This window comes from Quercus suber, unplaced genomic scaffold (genome assembly GCF_002906115.3).
Source record: "Quercus suber isolate HL8 unplaced genomic scaffold, Cork oak 2.0 scaffold_43, whole genome shotgun sequence".
NCBI classification, from domain to species: Eukaryota; Viridiplantae; Streptophyta; class Magnoliopsida; order Fagales; family Fagaceae; genus Quercus; species Quercus suber.
The window spans coordinates 1,292,616-1,316,116 of record NW_027069508.1 but is presented as its reverse complement, the minus strand read 5'-3'; the positions used below and the strand labels follow the sequence as shown (position 1 = coordinate 1,316,116).

At 33.5% G+C, this 23,501-nt stretch overlaps 1 protein-coding gene and 2 non-coding genes across 3 annotated transcripts; 1 reads left to right on the top strand and 2 right to left on the bottom strand.

Moving 5' to 3' along the window:
- The first annotated feature begins 6,665 nt into the window (after positions 1–6,665).
- Positions 6,666–8,742, top strand: LOC112037483 (zinc finger protein CONSTANS-LIKE 16). Its single transcript, XM_024070326.2, has 2 exons — positions 6,666–7,894; positions 8,213–8,742. Exons 1-2 carry the CDS (start codon positions 6,851–6,853, stop codon positions 8,471–8,473), a joined length of 1,305 nt encoding a protein of 434 aa, XP_023926094.1. The 5' UTR covers positions 6,666–6,850; the 3' UTR covers positions 8,474–8,742.
- A 10,828-nt stretch (positions 8,743–19,570) lies between these two features.
- On the bottom strand, positions 19,571–19,642 carry TRNAQ-UUG (transfer RNA glutamine (anticodon UUG)). The gene has a single exon. It is a non-coding gene; the product is annotated as a tRNA-Gln (tRNA).
- A 2,228-nt stretch (positions 19,643–21,870) lies between these two features.
- Positions 21,871–21,942, bottom strand: TRNAQ-UUG (transfer RNA glutamine (anticodon UUG)). The gene has a single exon. It is a non-coding gene; the product is annotated as a tRNA-Gln (tRNA).
- Between the last annotated feature and the right edge of the window lie 1,559 nt (positions 21,943–23,501).

Genomic DNA, 23,501 nt, shown 5'->3' with positions numbered 1-23,501 from the left:
CTGTGTATGTGCACATTTGGGTTTTGTGACCAAGCATCTTCTTGATCTTCATTGTGTAGGATTAATTGAAGAATTTTGCAGCCAACCTCTTTTTCAGTTGGTGTTGAAGTAGCGTGCTAGGATCCACGCATTGGTTAGTCACGTACTTGGGAGTCGTGCATCAAAAGGGGAAAACTGTCACTACAGAACAAGTCCAATTGGATATTGGGGTAAGGGTTCAACTGTAGGTTGGTAAGGTACTTGGGATTCCTTTACTTGTAAGCTTGTTGTGATAATAGTGGAGTTTCGGGAGTGGTGACTTGAAAATCACCTGGTGGGGTTTTTGCCGTCAGGTTTTCCCCATTCATAAACAAATCACTTTGTCATTTAATTTCCGCTGCATATTTAGTTAATTGGTGATTTGTTTACGCTACCACGCGTTTGCATGATAAATTGATTAATTAACAACTTGGCTAATTAATTAATTGATTTAATCACAAGAGGTCAATATGTTTTTGGCCTATCAGTATTTTCATGGCTCCTAGGGAAGCTGCATAGGGCTTGCTTCCCATTGCCCATTTCTATTCCCAAATTTAGATTCAACAAACAAGTAGTTAAGCATAGATAAAGAATATTCAGAGGAAGCCTCATTAAGTTCAAAAGTACCTTCTTTGTGACATAATTCACAGAGTAGTCTTTGTCTAATATTCCTCCCCAATCTTCCAATCTCCACTCTAAACCGCTTCCTTGATTCTATTGTAGTAGATGTTTTAACAGGAACCGCCCCTCAATTTTCTTCCTTTTGCACTTCCATTTGAGGCCCTGGGTCGGACCTTGTAGTCATCGGGGAAGATGGGTCAAGTACAGTTGATAATGGGCTTGAGTTCATCCCAAAATCCAAGCCCAGGTCCAAACTCCTGGTTTGGCCTAGACCCCTACTCTATGGTGTAGTTGAATCTCCATTAGTCTCCCCCACAACATTGGTTGTGTTCTCCAACTCCTATTTACAATTCAAATCAAAACAAGAGTTGCCTATTTCAAAACGACCTTCCACGATTAACCCTCTATACAAGTGGTTCCACAAACTCTTCAAGTGATTCTGGAATTTGCCCACATCTCCATGCTTCCCTTGTTCTAACTTCAGGTCTCGTCTCATTCAACCTATCCAAATTGAAGTACCTTTCAGTAAGGGATTCACTCTCTGTCTCCGAAGAATCATGAGTAGCTTCTCTCACTTCACCATTCGTGATAAAAAGGCCCTCACCCCCAACCCAAGTCCATCTCAGATTAGTAGAAGCAGGGGGTTGCCAAGGAGGCCACATTGTGAAGGAAGACTCCACATTCTCAGTAGGATTAATGGTATTGGACGCTTGATGGGTCGATGTGAGATTGGGAGCATTGTGGTGTAAAACCTTATCAGTGTATGGGTTAGTGTTATTACCTAAATTTAAGAAGTGTATTGTTGAATTTAGGCTTACATGCATATGCTCAGCTTGTGTGGTAGTGTTTTGAGGTGCCAAAGGATGGGCATTTTCAATGTGAGATGGGAAATGACTTTCTTGCACATGTATTGATTGTTGATTGACTTCAGTGTCCTATTGTGTAGGTGGCGAATTCTGATTTTCATGCATGTGAGGATTTCCTTGGGGATGCATGTGATTGTGATGATGTAGATGGCCAAAACATATTTGTGTAGTCCATCTTCTCCTCCTATTATGATATGCTTTAAGCTCATTGCTAAACATAGGCTCTAAAACATCAATACCAAATTGCACTTGATGTAATCGTTGAATTCTATGCCTCTGTCTGTATAGCCATCCCTTAATTGCACCCATATCCTAAGTGCATTAACCTCGATTATGTCCAATTAGTCCACACCTTGTACATAACTTATGCACTCGTTCATACTTGCATTGAACCTAGATTCTTGAGCCATCATCTAGCCTTAACATGAATCTTGTAAGCACAGGCATCCAAGGATCCATATGAACTCTGACTTGCATAAATCTATTATTTCTTGGCAATTTATCTTCCTAATCCACTCTCTCTACAATCCCAATCATCTGCCCTATACTTTCTGCCAGTTCAGGATAATAATATTCCAATGGAAGACCATGGAATTGTACCCACAGAGAAACAAAATTCAACTGCAACCTATTCAAGACCAAATTTGGCCTCCATTTCTCTAGAATAAGGAGGGCACCATCCATAGCCCATGACCCCTCTTTGCATGCATGATTTAAGTCTTCAATCATCTCAAAATGGATCAAATAGAAATGAGAATCTCTACCAACAATAGTAACTGAGCCTCTGATTCTCCATGCAACATTTATGATGTGTTGTAAATGTTGAACAGAGAACTTCCTATAGTCAAGGACGAAACCTATAGCACATAGGCCCCAGAAATCCCGTTGCATGTTGACTTCTTCAGGATCAGCTTCAATAATGGGACCTTGCCTCGCAAAAGGAATTTCATCTCCCTCAAAAGACTGTTGATTAGACTCAGTATCATCAGCGAAAGGGTCATTGCTTATATTTGAGCCACTACTTTCAGTCCAACCATATTCACGTGTTGTGAAATGGTCATCCATATGGGAAACTCCAACACAAACAGACACAGAAGGAAGAAAAGGACACTAGAAAAGAATAGACAAGGAACACATAGAAAGCAAGAAGTACAAAAGAAAGCTTAAACAAAGAAAAGGGAAGTAAAGAAATAAAAACAATACTAAATAAGAGTGAAAAGTCCACTCCTCGGGTAAGACAAAGCAAGGAAAGCCACTAGAAGCAAAAGAAAATATAGTACAACAAATTTGTAAGGTTGAATTTAATCAACCATCTTTTTGGCTTTATTCTGTGCTAAATTTGCTTGTATTTTAGTATTAAGTAACCTTGTATTTAGGTGGGAATCTTATAAGGGTAGTGAGTGAGAGAGTATGTGAAGAAATGCTCAAGATTGTGCAAAGAAACAAGGACTCGCAATTGGATCTCGCGGGTAGCTCGTGGCTTGCAAGTCACCAAAAGTCACACACGTGCCAAGCATGCCAGAAGCTGAAGAGTCGTGCCAGCTATCGCACTACAGGACAAAAGTCCCAAGCTAGCCAGGCCGTTAGCTCGCAGCTTGAACTTGAGACTCAGAGGTCAAGTTGCCAACTTACCCTGTTTGGAAAAAACCGACGTTTCACATTCCATTCTCACCCTAATATAAATACCCCTCATTCCCACGAAATAGAGAGAGCTTCCAGAGAGAATTTTGAGAGAGAAACCCTAGAGAAAACAAGATTGCCTTATCCACAATCTTCACCTAAGAGACTCTTCAAATTCCTCTACTTTCTTCCTCTCCATTGATACATCTTTGAGAGGTTCTTAACCAAATCCTTTTCTCATCACACCCATATCTGTGAGAAGGTCTTTTGGTACTATGGGAAGCAGTTTGGAAGGGACCAATGGTTATTGGTTGATGCTATGGGTTATAGCGGAATCCAGTAAGCTAGAGAAGAAAAAGGTTCGGCGCTTTTTTTTTTTTTTTTTTTTGAGAAACAAATCAAAAATAATTGATATGCCTTGTTTATGGCATAATAAAGGGTCATGGCTAGGGTATATACAAATAACGCTAATTAATTTATGGGAAATGTTAACTAATGCCCAAAGGATATTAGTTTAAGAACTATTTTTAGAAGCATTTTATTGAGAAAATGATAAAACAATAAATGTTATTGACATTTTTTTTTTCTATAAAAGTTGTATCAAAACTTTCTTATTAAGATTTATTAACAATTACTTTAAAGGCGTCCGTTAACATAACCCTTAATTTAGTATAACCTTGTCACGAGCATAATCATACTCCAAGTTAAGAATTTTCCGAGTAGAAAAGCAGTTCGAATGTGCAATATCATATCTTTCAGCTTTTCTAAAATAGAGTTGTTTGAAAAAGTGCCGTGTTAACAAGCTAGCAATACTAGGTAATCACTGCCGCAAGACACTTGAATAAGCTGTGGAACATTAGCTTTATCTTTGTTGTCTTTGATACCATATATTCAAATGTAGAAGGTTTGTGTCATGATCGCAATGGCTTTTTCACATTGATATAATTGCTTTAAGCCCTTTAACCAATCTCCAACGCCTTTCACGGATAATAGCTTCACAACTGGACATTGGGATAAAAAGACAAATTTCCTTTTCACATTTACACTATTCACATTCACATTAACATCATTCCGAGACTTATCTGCAAGAAACATAGGATTTTTCTCTTAAATTTATCTATTTATTTTAAATTTACAAAATAAAAACCTGCAATTCACGAGAGTGAAAGTCTATGTTTCTGTTTATTTGGTATAAAAAAATATAAATAATTAAAAAATTAAAAAAGAGTGAAAGCCTAAGAAATTCGAAAGAGATAGTATTGCTTAATTACGAGAAAATCCCCTCCTTTGGTCCTGTAATGGGAAAAGAATTTGCATGTGCAAGAGGAGGAATATAATATCCTGGATACAATTGCAGCTGAAACCTAAGAACTCTCTTTTCTAATGCAAACAAAATTCATTAGAACAAATCATTTATATCTTTATAAAATCAAAGCGTGATTGTTTGCAATTAAGACTTTATTCAGGAGAAAGTATCTCTTTAGACAATCTTATAAGATATTTATCTCACAATGTGTGTGAGTTTCACATATGTAGATCTCACACATGTTATGAGAGAGATATTTTATACAACATCTCATAAGATAATTTGCTGATATACATATCGTAGAAGCTGTTTCCACCAATACATAATAGAAACATTCAACCTTTCAATTCTGTCCATGCTTTCATGTGTAGTTTCAATATCATCACGGCTGAGAGATGCCAGACCACATTCTTTGTTGGAATATTATGCGTAATGGTATCCACATCAAATAGTAACAAAAAAATAAAAGAGTTTTTAATATCAAATTATTGTTTTAGCTTAAGGTAGGATCTCATCACCTACATCTTGGTCCACTTGAGAGTCCAAGATGTTTTACTCCCTAACATTCATCAACCTGAAATGTAAAGCTATTAATACCAGTATATATACCTTATTGATTGCTGTTTTGATCCTAAAATGAAAATAAAATTGATTTTGTCCCTTTGTAGGACACCCGATGTAACTATTTAGTCCTTCTCGTGTTGGTTTTATCCCAGGGAATCTTTAACATGAAAAAACTTTATAACATTGATGATGAAATAAATGAATTGACAACCCATAAATTGGATTTTTTTTAATTTAGCATTAAATACTAATTTTGACTAACAATATGATTTAAGCATGCATGGAGTCAAGTCAAGACACAAAAAAAATTGAGTTACTTCCTTCTCATTGAAAATTCACCAGACCAGATGTCCAAAGATAAATGATACATCCATTCCATCAGTTTTGTTGGATTTTAGACCATCATCATCAAAATGATAACAACACGGTACTAAGATTCCTCTTTTTTTTGGAGTTTAGAGATATCCCGGCGTCCATGACAAGGAATTTAGATGACCAAAATATGCTTTAGTCGAGGACGGTGTGAATGGCATAAACCTAACCATAATTCCAAAATCATACATAAAATATCATTTTTAGCAAGAAGTTTACAGCAAGATATATGTGAAACATTGTCTTGCTTGGAAAGATCTCAACTTTTTTATGCGGAAAATTTGCAAAAGGATTCCTTGTTTCAATTACAAAACCATGCATGTATGTAATATCAATTGTGTTATGAACTTCCGAGCAAAATGATAAAATTGAACCGTTCGCCTCATATCTATCAATTATAATTTTGATAGAAGTGTCCGATTGATAAGAGTCAAAGTAAATTAATTAAAGTTGAGTTTTTTTTTTTTTTTTTTTCCTTAATTAAAATCAATACTTTTTTTAAGGAGTTGAGTAACTTTTTAAGTTAAAGAGATTTGTTTATCAATTTTTGTTACTTTTCAATACAGTAGTACATTGGTTAAGATGGGCTACTAACTTTGTTTGTCGATTGCAATGGGTTAAGTCTTACGGATTTCTGCGATTTCGGACTGGATCTTTCTCATGAGGATGAAAAAGCTCGACAACAAAGGTTATTCAAACTTTTTTTCCATCTTTTGTTCTGGGTTTTGGTGTCTGATTTTGAAGTATTGGGTTGGTTGGCTTTGTTTGGATTTGGTTGATTGGTGGGAATGTGAGTGTTGTTTGAAACATAACAGAAGTAACGACCAGTGCAGTTAACAAAATATCAAAAATTTTAACTACTCGTACGTACTATTGTGCATCTATCAACTGGTGGAGAATGGATCTTTATTTAGCTCAAATTGCTCAGTAAATCAGGAGTGAGAGTTTGAAAGCAACGAGTGGGGACCGCAAAACAAAGTTTTAATTTAAGGCTCTAAGTGGAATAATTGAATTGAAGAAGCAAAAAAACACAGGGGTCTAACTCAAAATTTACCAACACAAACTCACTGATCTTTCTCTACCGCCCTTTGGGCCCACAAGGAAATCCCTTCTCTAGACAGATAGCCAATAGGAATTCAGAGTATAAGATGTACTCGAAAGTCTAGCCAATAAACACTGAGATAAGACCAAGTATTGGGTCCCAAAATTCACCATCTTTTTCCTGTAGAAACCACCAAAAGTGCACGGGCTCACCACATGCTCAGAGAATGAATTTTTTTATGAGCGGAGTAGTAATTAAAAGCGCCCATGTGGGTCTAATTCTAACCCCTCACAATAATTGAATCAATTGGGCCCCAAAATAAGTATATGAATATGAAGGCACCTCAATGATATTCCTTGTGATAGTTGTTTGCTACATATTTCTCTTCTGTGAATTCATATCACTTAAACATTTTGTAGTTCATAACATAAAATTGCTTCAATGATAACTGAAAAGAAAGTTGCAAATGCCTTGGGAGGCAAGACAGCACGAGCTTGTGATAGTTGTTTATGTAGGCGGGCTCGTTGGTTTTGTGCAGCTGATGATGCTTTTCTTTGCCAAGCATGTGATGCATCGGTGCATTCTGCTAACCAGTTAGCACGCAGACATGAAAGGGTTCGTCTCCAAACTTCATCTTTCAAGCCCAACAATGACTCTCCACCGGCATGGCACCAGGGTTTCAAACGCAAGGCCCGAACCCCACGTCAAAACAAGTCTTCATTGGTGCAACAAGCTAAAGAGGAGGAGAAATTTTTGAACCTTCTGCCTTTTGTTCCAGAGATTGGCAGTGAAGAGGCTTCACAGGATGACAGCAATGAAGAACAGCTTCTTTATCGGGTTCCTATCTTCGACCCTTTTGCCTCTGAACTTTGCAATGAAATGGGGAAAACAAGTGTTGATGAGAGAAGTGATGAAAGCATTATGGGGAAGAATAACGAAGTGGAAAAAGCGGTGGCTGATGGTTGTGGACATGATGGGGTATGTGACTTGGATGATTTACATGGGCTTTTGCCCTCAGACATGGATCTTGCTGAGTTTGCAGCTGATGTTGAGAGCCTATTAGGCAAGGGTCTTGATGAAGAGTCTTGCGACATCAAAGGATTGGGACTTTCAGATTGTAAAGAAGAAAATGATATTGATTTGTGCACTGATATTGGAGAGCGAAGAGTCAAAGTTGAAGAAGAAGAAGAAGAAATAGAAGCTATCGTAGAATGTCAATTAAATCCGCCGGTGGATATGATGAGTGAAACATTGGATTGGAACTTTGACTATGAGTCCCCAGTAGCTGGAGAGGAGGTGAAGTTAATTTCCATGGCTGAGACTAAGATGATGAATGGCAAAGAATGTAAAGAGGAGATGAAGAGGGAAATGTTTTTGAGGCTAAACCATGAGGCAGTCATAACAGCTTGGGATAGCCGAGGTTCTCCCTGGACAACAGGAACAAGACCAGACTTCAATCCTGATGACTGCTGGCGAGACTTCATGGTACTACCTCTCTCTCTCTCTCTCTCTCTCTCTCCCTATTTTCATTTCCTACTTGCATTCAAAACACAATATACTCATTCACTCTTCACATGCAAAGGGCTCAATCTATAATCTGTCAAATGGTACAATATTATGATGGATTCGAGGTTAATCATAATTCATGCACACTGACACACTCAGTGCATAACAAAACATACATGAATCTTTAAAGTCACGTTTTCAAATCATAACAACACAGTGTGTGTAATAGGGTTTTCCTTATTGTTTAAGGGTTAGTATTGATTGACACGCACTAAAAATGTGTCTGTAAAATTAAAGGGTTTGTACAATGGAGATCTTCATCACCAATATGGAGGAGGAGACACAGGAGTTGGAGGCCATGTGGGAGGCCGCGATGAAGGTAGAGAAGCAAGGGTATCGAGGTACAGAGAAAAGAGAAGAACACGCTTGTTTTCAAAGAAGATAAGGTACGAAGTAAGGAAACTGAACGCGGAGAAGAGGCCTAGAATGAAAGGGAGATTTGTTAAGAGGACGTCGTTCATGGGGGCTAGTACTGCTTTTCCTTACCTCAAAAAATAACCACTAACAGCCAAGTTTGCTTGGCAAAATGAGAATAAAATGGTTTGTATATATCAGTTTCTTTTTATGTAGAATAAATGGAAGTAAGTTGTTCTGCTTACTTTAACTCTCTCTCTCTCTCTCTCTCTCTCTCTCTCTCTATCTCTCTAAGAGGACTTATGTCCCTATACTAGTTAGAAAATGTTAGCCTTAATCCTTTGAGAATATAGAAGCTGTTGTTCTTTTATTTTTAACCATAAATTCAAATTGTGAACTCTTAACATATTGCTTATGCTGCAATTCAATTTTCAGTACTAAACTTCAGAAACATTTATTCCTTACGGGACAACAATTCGTTAAAAGGTTGCAGAGGTAGTTAATTGATCTGAAAACAGCATGCTTGTTGGAGAAACAAACGTGATTATTTTAATGAATTTTATTCATGAGATGAGTTAGTATAGGATATAAATATGAGAGTTTATTTTATTTTATTTAATGTAATAAATATAATAAAGGTTATGAAAGGGCATGAAGGCTGTATAAAGCATGTATTCATCAATTTGAATGCAAGAGTGAAAGAAGAAGAAACACAAATACAAGAGAGAGTTCTCTTCCCCTTCCCTTTCCACTCTCTCTACCTTCGTGTGCTTTGTAGTTCGAGTTTCTTCCATTGAGTGGTGGATGAGCGTGTGAAAGCCCACCAACTTCTAACAAAGTGGTATCAAATTCATTTAGTTTGTGGTTAATGTTAACTGAACGGTATGATGTTATTTCAAATTTTACTTTTTACCTAAGAAGGTTTTGATATTTGGAGTATCCGAATGAATATACTTGGATTCCAAGATGTATGGGAGATTGTGGAGAAACATTATGTGGAATCACAATATGAAGCATTTTTTACTCCGAATCAAAAGAAAGCCTTTCAAAAGGCTTAAAAGAAAGATCAACCGGCTTTTACATTGGTCTATCAAGATCTGGATGAAACCATATTCGAGAAAGTTGCAAATGCAATTTTATGCTAACGAGTATGATATTATACAAAACTCTAAGAGTTGGTAAGGTAAAGAAAGTTTGCCTTCAAACATTAAAATATGAGTCTTAAAGCTTGAACATGAAAGAGCCTGAATCAATCTTGGATTTTTTTTTCAAGAACATTGGCCATTGTAAGCCAATTAAAGAGGTATGGCTAAATTTTGGATGATGTCCGTATGGTAGAAAAAATCATACCGTCACTAATCTCAAAATTCGATTATATTGTTGTGGCGATTAAGAAGCCAAAAGATTTGAGTCAATGACCATTGATCAGCTCGTTGGAAATTTACAAGCCTAAGAATAAAAGGCTCATCAACATGAAGAAGTAGAGCCTTTGGAGTAAGTTCTACAATCTAAATTTGCCTTAAATAAGAAATGATGTCTTGAAAGTAACCAAAGAGTCTTAAGGATTTGGACAAGGTTGAGGAAGAGAACCTGGAGGAATTGATGGTCATAATTCACCTAATTATGAAGAGAAAAGTAAAAATTCACAAATCATAAGAGATCTAACTTTTTAAGGTAATATTATTTAATGCATTGTTTATTAGTTAAAAGGGTATAAGTTTACACTACTAACCTCATAAATTAAAACTATAATAAAAGAATGGCATTGACTTTTTAATTAAAGTAAAGGGTAAATTAAGAGATTTATATATATTAATTTTTCAAAGATGACTAAATACTGGGATATTCCAAAATGGAATAGAATACCAACAACTTGGGATAGAGAGAGTAGTAAATGTTATATTTGCCAAAGAATTATACACTATGCTTAAGAATGTAGAAATGTCTAGGATAATGTTGAGGAAACAGATAACTTTGTTGAAAAAAAAAAAAAATTGAAGAAGTGGGGTCGACTTTGTTATTAGCATACAAAGGAGAAGACAAAAAGAAGATAAGAATGTGGGGGCATGTTGACACTAGCACTAGCTACTATATGTATGGGAATAAAAAGATGTTTTTGGAATTTGATGGATTATTTGTTAGGAATGCTAGTCATCCAAAGTTTCAGTAAAAGGAAAATATAAAATTTTAATCCTTACAAAGAATGAAGATCACCAATCTATTTCTGATATCTATTATTATTATTATGATGTGCCAAGCATGATAGATAATAATTTGAGCTTGGGACAAATCTTTAAGAAATACTATGATGGACACTTGAAAGTTATTGTTACATCAGTATTGATGAAGGCAAATTGGTAAAATGTTAAATTTAGCAACTAAATATAACAAAAGTGTACTACATCAATGGAACAAAGTTATATTTTTTTGCTGTTGAGCTATAATGCATAGCCAAAGATGGTTGTATACTGTAGCTAAGATGATAAAATAAATAATAATATTTTATTAAAAGATATATTATTTTATTGTGTCAATAGTGGTGGTTATTATTTATTTTAGTAGATATGTTATTTTATTACGTTGTTTATATTATTTTATTGTATTGAATGCTAAAATAAAACCACTGGTGTTAGGTGTTTTATAAAGTAAAGTGGTAAAATAGATAAAATCACTTTTTGTGGTGTCAAATTGCTAAATATGCTTTAAGAAAACATCAAAAAAAAATTTGATATTTAAGGTGCCAATGATAAGAAATAAAATGTATTATTAAACATTATTAATGTTACTAAATGTTTGAAGACTTTATTTAAAAACAAAGATGATTAGAGGATTGCGATCCATTAAATATCTTGATCAGCTTTGACAAGGATATCTATTTTCGAAAGAAGCAAATATATTTATTCCTTTATATTTTGTTAATTAAACATCTTGATCATCTTAATATATTTTTTCCCTATATGTTTGAAAGATTTCATTTTAGTCTCTTAGGTTGATTACGTTTTCAATTTCATTCTTCCATCTATCTCCGTGATTGACGCGGCCGTTAAATTAATGCCTAAAAACTCAAAATACGTAATTTCCCATTTGAAACTACTTCATTTTGAGTAATGTTTAATTCACATCAGTTTTTTATTTTTATTTTTTATTATTATTAATAATCAATAAATAAATTACATATTCTTTTGCTCCTCTCTCTCTCTCTCTCTCTCTCTCTCTCTCTCTCTCTCTATGGTTACTGGCAGGTGGAGAGTGGTAGCAACATGGGTTGAATTTTTTCATGTTTAAGTAGATTGTGCCTTAGAGTTGGCGACAGTCAGGGGTTGAAGATGATAGTGGTACAACTTATGTGTGTGTATGTTTTAGGAGAGAGAGAACACAATGCAATGTGCAAAGGGTGCATCATTAAGGCTCCATCGTGACTCGTTGAGACTTGACCATGCACAAGGCTAATCATGGGTTTGAGCGGGTTAGATTTGACCCTCAATTAGACAATATCAATAGTTTGAAGTTACTGGACACAATCCATCTGAAAAGTATCAAGTTTCATGTCAAAGAACTCATCGTCAATCAAAGCAAAGCAGTCGAAATTAACCAAAATACTTTAGCTCAGCCTAGTTTAGATGTGGGGCTCGAATCTAATGAGTTGTTCCTCAACCTTAGCCGTGCAATGTGATGCTATTTGGTAGGTTTCCATTGTGATCAAGGGATTATATACGCTCAGCGATCCCAAATCTACTAGGGTTAGGGTTTTGTTTTGTTTTTTCAATCTCTTCACTTCGTTTTCTAAATTTCAAAATTCTGATTTCACTTGGATTTGTTCTTTTTGTTATTGATTAAGTTTTTTTTTTTTTTTTAATTAAGTTAAAATAGTTCAGTTATCACTTGGATCAACCTTGGTATGTTATTTTGGGTTTGTTGCTGATCCGTGTGTTAACAAACATTAAGAAAATGAAAATTTTCAAACATAAAAGTATAAAATGCAAATACACCAAATATAATAGATAGTTTAATCTAATTTTTAGTATAGAGGGACAAAAATACAAGGAATCTAAAGAAGAAGAAGAAGAAGAAGGGTGCCAGCACACCCTGTAAAGATGAAGATGGCTACTGCTCAGAAACTCAACGTTAGTATTTTGTATGAAATGGCAGTAGACAACGCCTGAGGTCACTGGATTATTTCTGTAGATCTGGTTCACGGGCAAGGTCAGTCCAATTACCAACGGATTGAATCGACAGTTTTGTGAGTGAGACATTGTCTCAAAACTTTTTAGGGACATTTACATAACATATAATTTATGTTGTACTAGTTGTGGTCCTGACACTCTTAGGTTGCATTTGGGTAACTTATTTTTTGTCAACTTATTTTACTATACAAGCTTATTTTTTGCTACTATTTATGGGTTCTACTGCACTTTTTGGTACTATTCATGAATCTTACTGTATTATTTCAACTAATTTTTACTTTTATCTACAATACTTTCAGCAAAAAAATTTCAGTTTCAGCAAAATAAACAAATTTCAAACAAACCCTTAATATTCGTACTTTTTGTTGACATTCAAATATGATGGAATACTGTATGGTTTGCTTTGCTCGGAAAATTCCAATTTATGTATCTCATGAATTGTCATCTTCTATTTTTAATAAAATGAATTGTCATTTCAATATTTTTTTACCTCAACACAAATATATATATATATATATATATATTATGTTGTTTGATTGCTCATTCTTTCATCTACAATACTTAAGACCACTCCACTAAATGTGGGTTTTACCCTTTCCTTCTAGAAAAATTGTTGAGTATTTTGGGAGTACAGTGATGTAGTGTTCCTTCTTCTCACATTTTTCAGATTAGATCTCGCCATAAATTTAATTAGTGAGATCAATCCACCATAATTATGAGAGGACAAAACACCACATTTGACGTCACTATGCTTTAAAAGCATCTAATAATTACTCTTCCTTATTGTCATGCCCATAACCCAAGTAAATGTTAGCCACGTGACAACAACCACAGACTTATAAAGTTTACACCCTACATATGTGAAAGGCCTTCTTAACAACTAAAGACTTTATACTCAAAGAAAATTCATTAATAAAGCCAAAAATATCTTTAATAATGCAATTCTCAAAGGATCTCCAAATTAATAATCTTCCAACATCATAAAGAAAATAAACTAAATTTTTAAGACTAAAGTCTGAACAAAAAACAATATTAAACCAAAAAGTCCAAATCTTATTCCAATGATTTCTAAACTTCACTCATACGCACATCTCAGCGAAAGCCCAAATACATGTTACTCTTCCTTATCAGAATCTGAAAAGAGAAAGAGGGGGGTGAGTTGACAACTCAATAAGTAACCAATGTCTTAAAAAGTTCTATCAAGAAAATAAATCCGTAAAATAATAATTTGTATATAGATCAATATTTTAAATCTTACAAATATATCAAAGATAAATTAGAAATTAATCAATTTTCCATATATATCAAGCTATAATTTACAATAAGTTCCAAAAACGCATAAACAATTTCAAGAACTTTAAACAATTCAAATATTTAACATAATTCATATTCTTAACAATCTTTACGACTATGGTCACACTAGATCCCTGTGACTGGGCATCAGATTCAGATGAAACTAGTTATGTGCTAAAGTATATTCCCCATTAGCTGGGTCTAGAAATACAATAGGCTTGTGATGTCCTAGATAGAACTAGTTTTATTACCAATGAATAACCTCCATTGGCTGGGTATCAGAGTCAAAATATAGTCAAATTGTCTAAAATCATATATATTAAACTATAGTTCAAACAAAAATATATCTCATTCAAGTATATATATATATATATATAATTATATATTTAGTAAATCAAATATATTTGTCATAATTCTTTATTCTTTACTTTAAATCAATGTAGCTAAAAAAATTAAAATAAAATTGTAACAACTTCAATAGTTAAAATACGCAAAATAAAACCAATTAAGATAAGATTACTTACATTAACTAGCTCACCATAAAAAACTTCTCCCTAACACTTTCTCTAAAATTCTTAGATATCATCTAAACAATTTTCAAGTAATATACTCAATAATCAAATAATTCAAAAAAAAAATTATAATTGTACCCATCAAAAGAGAAACTATTAAAAATATCTCATAATTTTTCATTATTATCTCAACGCAAAAATTCACGTATTCTCCGTATATATTTTTTTTACTTTCTGCCACTAATAATATCCTGGGATAAGATCTCTAGAATGCATAAGGGGTAAAACTCACTAGTAAAAGAAGAGCAACACGTAGACTCCTCTTCAAGGACACGGTTTTTTTTTTTTTTTTTTTTTCCTTTTTTCTTTTTCTTTTTTCTTTTTCTGTCACCTACCAGTTTTTTTTTTTTTTTTTTTTTTCCTTTTTTCTTTTTCTTTTTTCTTTTTCTGTCACCTACCAGTATTATCATCTTTTGAGATGATGACAACTCCAGGTACAAGCTAGGCCATGTGCCTTATACGGAAAAACAGCCATTATTTCTTTCCTTTTTTTTTCTTTTTGTTTAAACTTGTTAGACCTCAATCCTAACTTTTTTGTTTTTTTTTTTCCAAATCCATCAATTTGGGTACAGTTTCCTAACACAAAAATTGTGCAGAAACCCTTTCTTTTTCTTTTTCTTTTTAAAATATATATATACACTTGTTGCGATAAGCCTAGATTGAAGCTGCAGATTTAGTCGGAATGGATCAAGGGTCGGATTTTTGCACAGTTTTTTTTTTTTTTTTAATATATATGAGTAAAAAAGTGTGTAAAAATATATGTAATGTTATTTAAACAGTAAAAAATTATTGTACAAAATACGCACCTAAATTGCTGAATCTAAAAAAATCTACAGGTACATCGTCCAGTTTACCAAAAAATAAATCTAACCTTTTCTTCATTTGCATCATTAAAACTCTTGAATATTTAAATAGTTTCACTATTGGTACGTCAAAATACTCACACAAAAAAAAATACTCTAATTTCAAATAAAACTTAGATTTGACAAGAAAGAGATTTTTAGGCTTTTATCTTAATTGTGTAGTCAAACCTTCTTTACTTAAGTATTTTAGATAGTATTATTTTTCAAAATATTTGTCATTCTACATTGACTTAAATTAAACTATATATAGTTAAGGTTTCAACCTTATTTTCTAAAAATCTCCTTAATAAAATTAATTATAAAATTGACCCCATGAACAAATTTACTTTAACTACCCCTCCTTTTATTTATTTATTTTTTTATTTTTTATTTTTTTGGGTATTACACTTAATGCTTCACATCTTTTGGGCTTTCTGGGTCACTTTGGATCACATAATTTTTCTCTTTTGGTAGGGTAGGGTTGTTGGACAACCATTTGTCTTGATCGCACTGCATGCCCTACCAAGGACTTCATTTTGTGCCTTGCATTTTGTGAGGCTGGAACAGGATCAAATTTGTGCCAGTCATTTTTCAATTTTCCAAAAAACAAAAAGTCATTTCACAGAACTCTTATGCGATCTTGTACCACGATTCTATCGATTCTCCACGCGTATCTTCTTCTTCTTTTTTTCTTTTTTCTTCTTTTTTTTTTTTTTGAGGGTGACCCACGCATATCTTGTTAGAGAAAAGTATAGAATAAATGGTCAAGAACATTGTAATTAAATGGCGTAATCTACTTTCCTTTATTAGAAAATATAAGATTCGAATCTTTCTTTTTCCATAGTTTAATTTTTAACTATCGACCACTGTTCACTCTTGATACTGTGGTTACTTTATAAGTATAAATACTTGTAGGGTGTGGAGAGTAAAAGCCGGAGTTCAAGTTTCCATGAGAGAATTTCACATGCATATACACTTAGATTATGCTAAAATAAAAATTATATCTTGTATAAAAATAAATAAATAAATAAATAAATAAAAAATTAACTATCGAATTATAAATAAATAAAAGTACTATAGTCCAAATGGGTGTTAGAAAAAAATATGTATATATATAGACCAAATGGGAGTAAAAATATAAAGTAAAATAGGTTTATATATGAGCATCCACAGCAGTGGTGCTAAATAGCTATATTGCTATTTTTTAGCACCACTGCACATAAAAAAACCTCACAGCAGTGGAGCTATAAGCAAAATTTTTTGCTGCTCCGCTACAGTGCACATCTATATTTAGATGTGCACTGTAGCACACATCTAAAAAAAAAAATATTTTTTTAATCCACTTCTCTCACCTCTCCCATTAAATAAACTTTTCTCTCTCTCTCTCTCTCTCTCTCTCTCCGGCTTCTCTTCTTTCTTTCTTTCTTCCTCAATTTTTTTTTCTCTCTAGCTCACCGGACAGTCCCTCATCTCCCTCATCCCTCGTCGCCGGCCGGCCAGCTCCCTCATCGCCGGCCTGTTCCGCCGATCTGTTCCGCCGGCCAGTTCCGCCGATCTGTTCCGCCGGCCAGTTCCGCCTTCCATTCAACACCTCACTCACTCAACACCGCTTCCACCTCACTCACTCAACAGCTCGCCGGCCAGCTCCCTCTCTCTAGCTCGCCGATCTGTTCCGCCGGCCAGCTCCCTCATCCCTCATCGCCGGCCAGCTCTCTTTGCTGTGATTGAGTTATTTTTATTTTTATTTTTATGTATTTTCATATGGGTTTGGTGGCTGTGGTGGTGGTGGTGGTTGATTTTGGCTATGGTAGTGGTGGTGGATGATTTTGATAGTGGGTTTGTAGATTTTGGTTGTGGTGGTGGTGGTTGTGGTGGTGGATGATTTTGGCTTTGGCAGTAGCTTGTTCTTGGTTTTGTTTTTGTTTTTGTTTTTTTTTTTTTTTTTTTTTTTTTTTGTGTTGTGGTTGCTAAAGTAGAGTGGTGGTTGTGGCCGGTGTGTTCCGGTGGCTAAAGTAGAGTGGTGGTTGTGGCCGGTGGCCGGTGGCCGGTGGTGGTGGTGATTGTGGTTGTGGTTGATGGTAGAGTCGGTTGAGGTGGGTGCTGCATATGTATTTTCAGTCGGTAAGATATATTTTTTTTTGTAAAAAATATATTATTTTATTGTGATGTTTATATTATTTTATTGTGTTGAAAGCTAAAATAGATTCACTGCTGTAGCATGTGTGTAGGTATAATAGATAAAGTAACTTTTGGTGGAGCTAAAAAGCTAAATTTTTAGCTCCACTGCTGTGGATGCTCTTAGATCTAATTTACCTAAACTAATACTGAGACTTTGTAGTGTCTGTAGTTCAAGCTTTACTCAACCTGAGTGTCTGTTTACAAATTGGGCTTTGCTTGGACTGATTTGCTTGGGCTAAGAGAATTGGGCGGCCTGCGCTTGGCCGAGTACTTGCTCTTTGGGTGGGCTATATGTTTCGAGGCAGTTCTGATCATGCAATTCCACCAGAAAGGACAACATTCAAAAGCTGTCTGAATTGTAAACATGTTAATAGAAATTAAAAATATTTAATAATAAAATAGACAAGGATTAAATTAAAATCCTTTGGTATCTAGACGTGCAATGTACACGCCCTCTCAAATATAAATTGACCTTAAATTCAATGTTCACCATCAAATGTGATATCAAAATGATGAAATCATGAAAAGAACAGCGTCAATGATATTGGTTAAACTGGCAAAGTTTTATGTATTTGCTTGATAGCGGCTTTTATCTTTCTTTTTCTTTTTCTTTTTTTTTTTCTTTTTTTTCTTTTTATAATTTATCAAGTGTATCCTAATCCTATATAATATAAGATTTAGTCAACATCAAGGGACAGATTATGATCTCATATATTTTCTTTTGACAAAGATTAGGGCCAATAATTTTCTTATTCTGTAGACGAGAGAGAGAAGTATGATGAGAGAGCAAGAGGAAGAAAAGTGCCACACAACTTTCACTTCTATCACACAAGTTATTTCACTTTTGATGGGGACTTCATGAAAGTATCATTATGTTTATATATTTGGAGATAACACCCTAAAATATGGAGATAGATGTATTAGTATGCTTTATTATTCATAATTTAGTAACATTTTGGACTTTAATTTGAGGGAAAAAATGATGGCGTTAGGTTCAAATCCTTTTCGTAAACTAAATTATTTTGTCCATATTTTCTGACCTCTTCTTAGAAGCATTCATGGAAATTTTTTATTTATATGCGTTGGAGGCTAGTCGTGACATGACTAAAGAAATGCGAAACAGGTTAACCACATCAATTCGACCGACCTCGATCTTCTTAGGCCGACAGCCGACTACATAGATTGACCTAGTACAACAATCCTCAAAAGGGTGCCCTGAACTTGCTCATATTAGCATTTATTGTGTCCAAGATAAATCATCACATTTAATACCAATAAGCAACGTCCCATCCATCAACAAATTGGGAACTGTTATCCTAACGCATGTCCTCTTAGTCGAATTGGGGGACCAACCAGCTGGCTAGTCTTGGGGGAATGGTTTTCCTAAAAAACTAGTTTTTCACACATATAAAAACTACTATATCCCACGGACTAAGATATGGAGCCTTGGGCATTATTACTTTGTTATTTTCGTTTCTTTTCCTCTCCCACTAGTTCACTGACTTAACCATCGAAGCATTCTTTGGCCAACCCCTAGGTTGGTCGTGGTTGAACTAAGTTTTTTCTTTCTTAGTAAAGTGTTTATCAAGTTTGTTGAGATCCATCACCATTTGGTCCTCGTTGAAGTCCTTATTGCAATTATATCTCCCTAAAATTTTAGCAATTTACAATATGAATATTGGATATTCTTCAAGTGACCTTCAGATTTTTTATTTTAATTCTTACCTTTTACTCCGAAAGAAGAAACTTTCTGAAATTTAAATTATAGGGTTAGTCACCAAAAATCTTATAACTTAACTAGTTAGCATATCTTAATCTTTTCATTTGAGACATCTACTGTTCAATTCACCCGTCCTCCATTGTAACTATCCAAAAAAAAAAAAAAAAACTATGGGATTGATCAATATATGATATTAACTGCTTCAAAATTAACAAACTTATATTTTCTTTTGGGAATACAAAGCATAAATGATACAAAAAATTGGGATAAAAAAAATAGTATTTTTCATATGGAAAGCGGTTGTATGTATGTCACACATTTTCTTTTATTATATAAAAGTAGTGTACGTCTTAACATTTGACTCGGTCAATAAAAAAACAATAGAGACTGATTTGTTTATTTGGTTAAACTTCGATCTTTTTTATATAAGTAAAAGTTAAATGACAATAGAGAGGTCCTACCGGGAGTCGAACCCAGGTCGCTGGATTCAAAGTCCAGAGTGCTAACCACTACACCATAGAACCGATTTGTTAAAATGTATTCGGCAAATTAGGTAGAATTTCCCGTGCAGAGATCGAACTTAATATTTTGATTAAATTTCAAATCCAACGCAACAATAATACAACACAAAAGCTAATATACACAAGTAAATTACCTCTTTGGTTCAGTGATATAGATTGCCGACGAGAACCATGTATATGATATTTTAAAGGCTTTTTTTATATCTGTCTTTTTTTTATTAAAAAAAATGTTGTGATACAACAATCAAGTTTTAGTCTTAAAACCTTAGAATCCATTATAGAATGCTAGGGAAGCTTGATACATTTGGGACTTAAGGCAAAAACTAACATTGAGGCCTTATATATATATATATATATATATACTCTATTATCTTGTTTTTAATACAAAATTATTACTAATTAACATGAATCACATAAAAAAAAAATAGAAATTCTATAGACACAAAAAATTTGACAAAATTTTTTACACCAATTAATGCGGTAGATTAATAGTAATGAGTAAAAGAATGATGTTAGTGGTAGACCTAAGTAAAAACTAGTAAAAGTTTACTAACTTAACTATCGTGAAAAATGTTGTGAACTCTTTTTTTTTTTTTTTTGTGGTATTGCTCTCTTTTTATTTTTTTGAGAAGTGATACATTCACAATATTTTTCACAACAAATCCTAAGTGTTAAATTGTTACTGATTCTAATTTAAACCTATTACTAGAATTATTTTTTTGCCATTAATAACGGCCTGTAACAATTTGTTACTTAAGATTTTTTGTAAAAATATTGTAAACGTAGCATTTTTCTCTCTTTTTTTCTTGTCTTTCATTAGATAAAAAAATTTATTTTATTTATTAGCTAATATTTGGGCTTAATTAATTAAAAAATAACTCTATTGGTTAAAATTTGAGGGCATTTTTTCTACTTGGGGTCTTAAGCGATAACATCAATTGCATCTACTGTAGGGCCAGCACTTATACTAACTAATCAAAATCCGCTCTATGTATTTTATTTTACCATTCTATCATAATCCATAATCATATAATTCTCCCAAAAAAATATAATAGTCCTTAATTATATTCTCTATCATCTCTTAAAATGATGTAATGGATTTATTATTCATAATAAAGAGATTTATTTTTATATTGACCCTTTACCTATCAGGCTGTCACTGATCCTCTTTTCTCCAAACTTACAAGTTAATTACAACCAACTTTGAAAACGAATATATGTTAAATATAAGCACATACACAGACAATGTAAACAACATGAATCTCCTAAAACAGACACAAGACTAAATTAAACTGCTGATCATAGTTAAGAGAGTGAGAGAATCAGAATCCAAGCATATTGGAGCAAGACAAATGCTAAAACACAGCCATACCAATGTCTCCTCGTAACTCGACAAAGTCATGTTACCAAAATGCCCATCCTGCTCTACTTCTCACCGACCTATAACTCTATAAGAATCAAAAGAACCCAATCAGACCTTTAACAGTTTTTCTTGTCGTTTTGCATTGAGATGGGGCCAAATGAAAAGCGTTGAACAATGACAAACTTCTTTGGTTCAGCGAGGCAGGTGTGATCTCATAGGAATATTGAAGTACGGCTAAATCTATGTTCAATAGTAAGGTGCATGCACCCAAGGACCATCTCTAAACTAATTTTACGTTGCTTTTCCTTTTCACTTGTTAATGTAAAGAAGATATTAATTACTCCTAAATCACTCAATTAGGCTCATTTGGATCATGACTTACACGTGTTCCACTACAATATCCTCCTTTGTCGATCTTCTTCCGGCCTACCATCAATGTAGTCATTCTACAGTCCTTATTGCTGTGCTCAGGCCATAATAGTCCTTCTTTGGTCATTGATGTAACTAGGGGTGTCCTAACATGACTAGAGCCCAAAATACAGACGGAACTGCTTGACTTTGACTCTTAAAAAAAAAAAAAAAAACTATGGGATTGATCAATATATGATATTAACTGCTTCAAAATTAACAAACTTATATTTTCTTTTGGGAATACAAAGCATAAATGATACAAAAAATTGGGATAAAAAAAATAGTATTTTTCATATGGAAAGCGGTTGTATGTATGTCACACATTTTCTTTTATTATATAAAAGTAGTGTACGTCTTAACATTTGACTCGGTCAATAAAAAAACAATAGAGACTGATTTGTTTATTTGGTTAAACTTCGATCTTTTTTATATAAGTAAAAGTTAAATGACAATAGAGAGGTCCTACCGGGAGTCGAACCCAGGTCGCTGGATTCAAAGTCCAGAGTGCTAACCACTACACCATAGAACCGATTTGTTAAAATGTATTCGGCAAATTAGGTAGAATTTCCCGTGCAGAGATCGAACTTAATATTTTGATTAAATTTCAAATCCAACGCAACAATAATACAACACAAAAGCTAATATACACAAGTAAATTACCTCTTTGGTTCAGTGATATAGATTGCCGACGAGAACCATGTATATGATATTTTAAAGGCTTTTTTTATATCTGTCTTTTTTTTATTAAAAAAAATGTTGTGATACAACAATCAAGTTTTAGTCTTAAAACCTTAGAATCCATTATAGAATGCTAGGGAAGCTTGATACATTTGGGACTTAAGGCAAAAACTAACATTGAGGCCTTATATATATATATATATATATATACTCTATTATCTTGTTTTTAATACAAAATTATTACTAATTAACATGAATCACATAAAAAAAAAATAGAAATTCTATAGACACAAAAAATTTGACAAAATTTTTTACACCAATTAATGCGGTAGATTAATAGTAATGAGTAAAAGAATGATGTTAGTGGTAGACCTAAGTAAAAACTAGTAAAAGTTTACTAACTTAACTATCGTGAAAAATGTTGTGAACTCTTTTTTTTTTTTTTTGGTGGTATTGCTCTCTTTTTATTTTTTTGAGAAGTGATACATTCACAATATTTTTCACAACAAATCCTAAGTGTTAAATTGTTACTGATTCTAATTTAAACCTATTACTAGAATTATTTTTTTGCCATTAATAACGGCCTGTAACAATTTGTTACTTAAGATTTTTTGTAAAAATATTGTAAACGTAGCATTTTTCTCTCTTTTTTTCTTGTCTTTCATTAGATAAAAAAATTTATTTTATTTATTAGCTAATATTTGGGCTTAATTAATTAAAAAATAACTCTATTGGTTAAAATTTGAGGGCATTTTTTCTACTTGGGGTCTTAAGCGATAACATCAATTGCATCTACTGTAGGGCCAGCACTTATACTAACTAATCAAAATCCGCTCTATGTATTTTATTTTACCATTCTATCATAATCCATAATCATATAATTCTCCCAAAAAAATATAATAGTCCTTAATTATATTCTCTATCATCTCTTAAAATGATGTAATGGATTTATTATTCATAATAAAGAGATTTATTTTTATATTGACCCTTTACCTATCAGGCTGTCACTGATCCTCTTTTCTCCAAACTTACAAGTTAATTACAACCAACTTTGAAAACGAATATATGTTAAATATAAGCACATACACAGACAATGTAAACAACATGAATCTCCTAAAACAGACACAAGACTAAATTAAACTGCTGATCATAGTTAAGAGAGTGAGAGAATCAGAATCCAAGCATATTGGAGCAAGACAAATGCTAAAACACAGCCATACCAATGTCTCCTCGTAACTCGACAAAGTCATGTTACCAAAATGCCCATCCTGCTCTACTTCTCACCGACCTATAACTCTATAAGAATCAAAAGAACCCAATCAGACCTTTAACAGTTTTTCTTGTCGTTTTGCATTGAGATGGGGCCAAATGAAAAGCGTTGAACAATGACAAACTTCTTTGGTTCAGCGA

Coding starts and splice junctions, on each gene's coding strand:
- LOC112037483 (XM_024070326.2), top strand. CDS start 6,851: ATGATAACTGAAAAGAAAGTTGCAAATGCCTTGGGAGGCAAGACAGCA. Junction 7,895..8,212: donor ACTGCTGGCGAGACTTCATG/GTACTACCTCTC, acceptor GTAAAATTAAAG/GGTTTGTACAATGGAGATCT.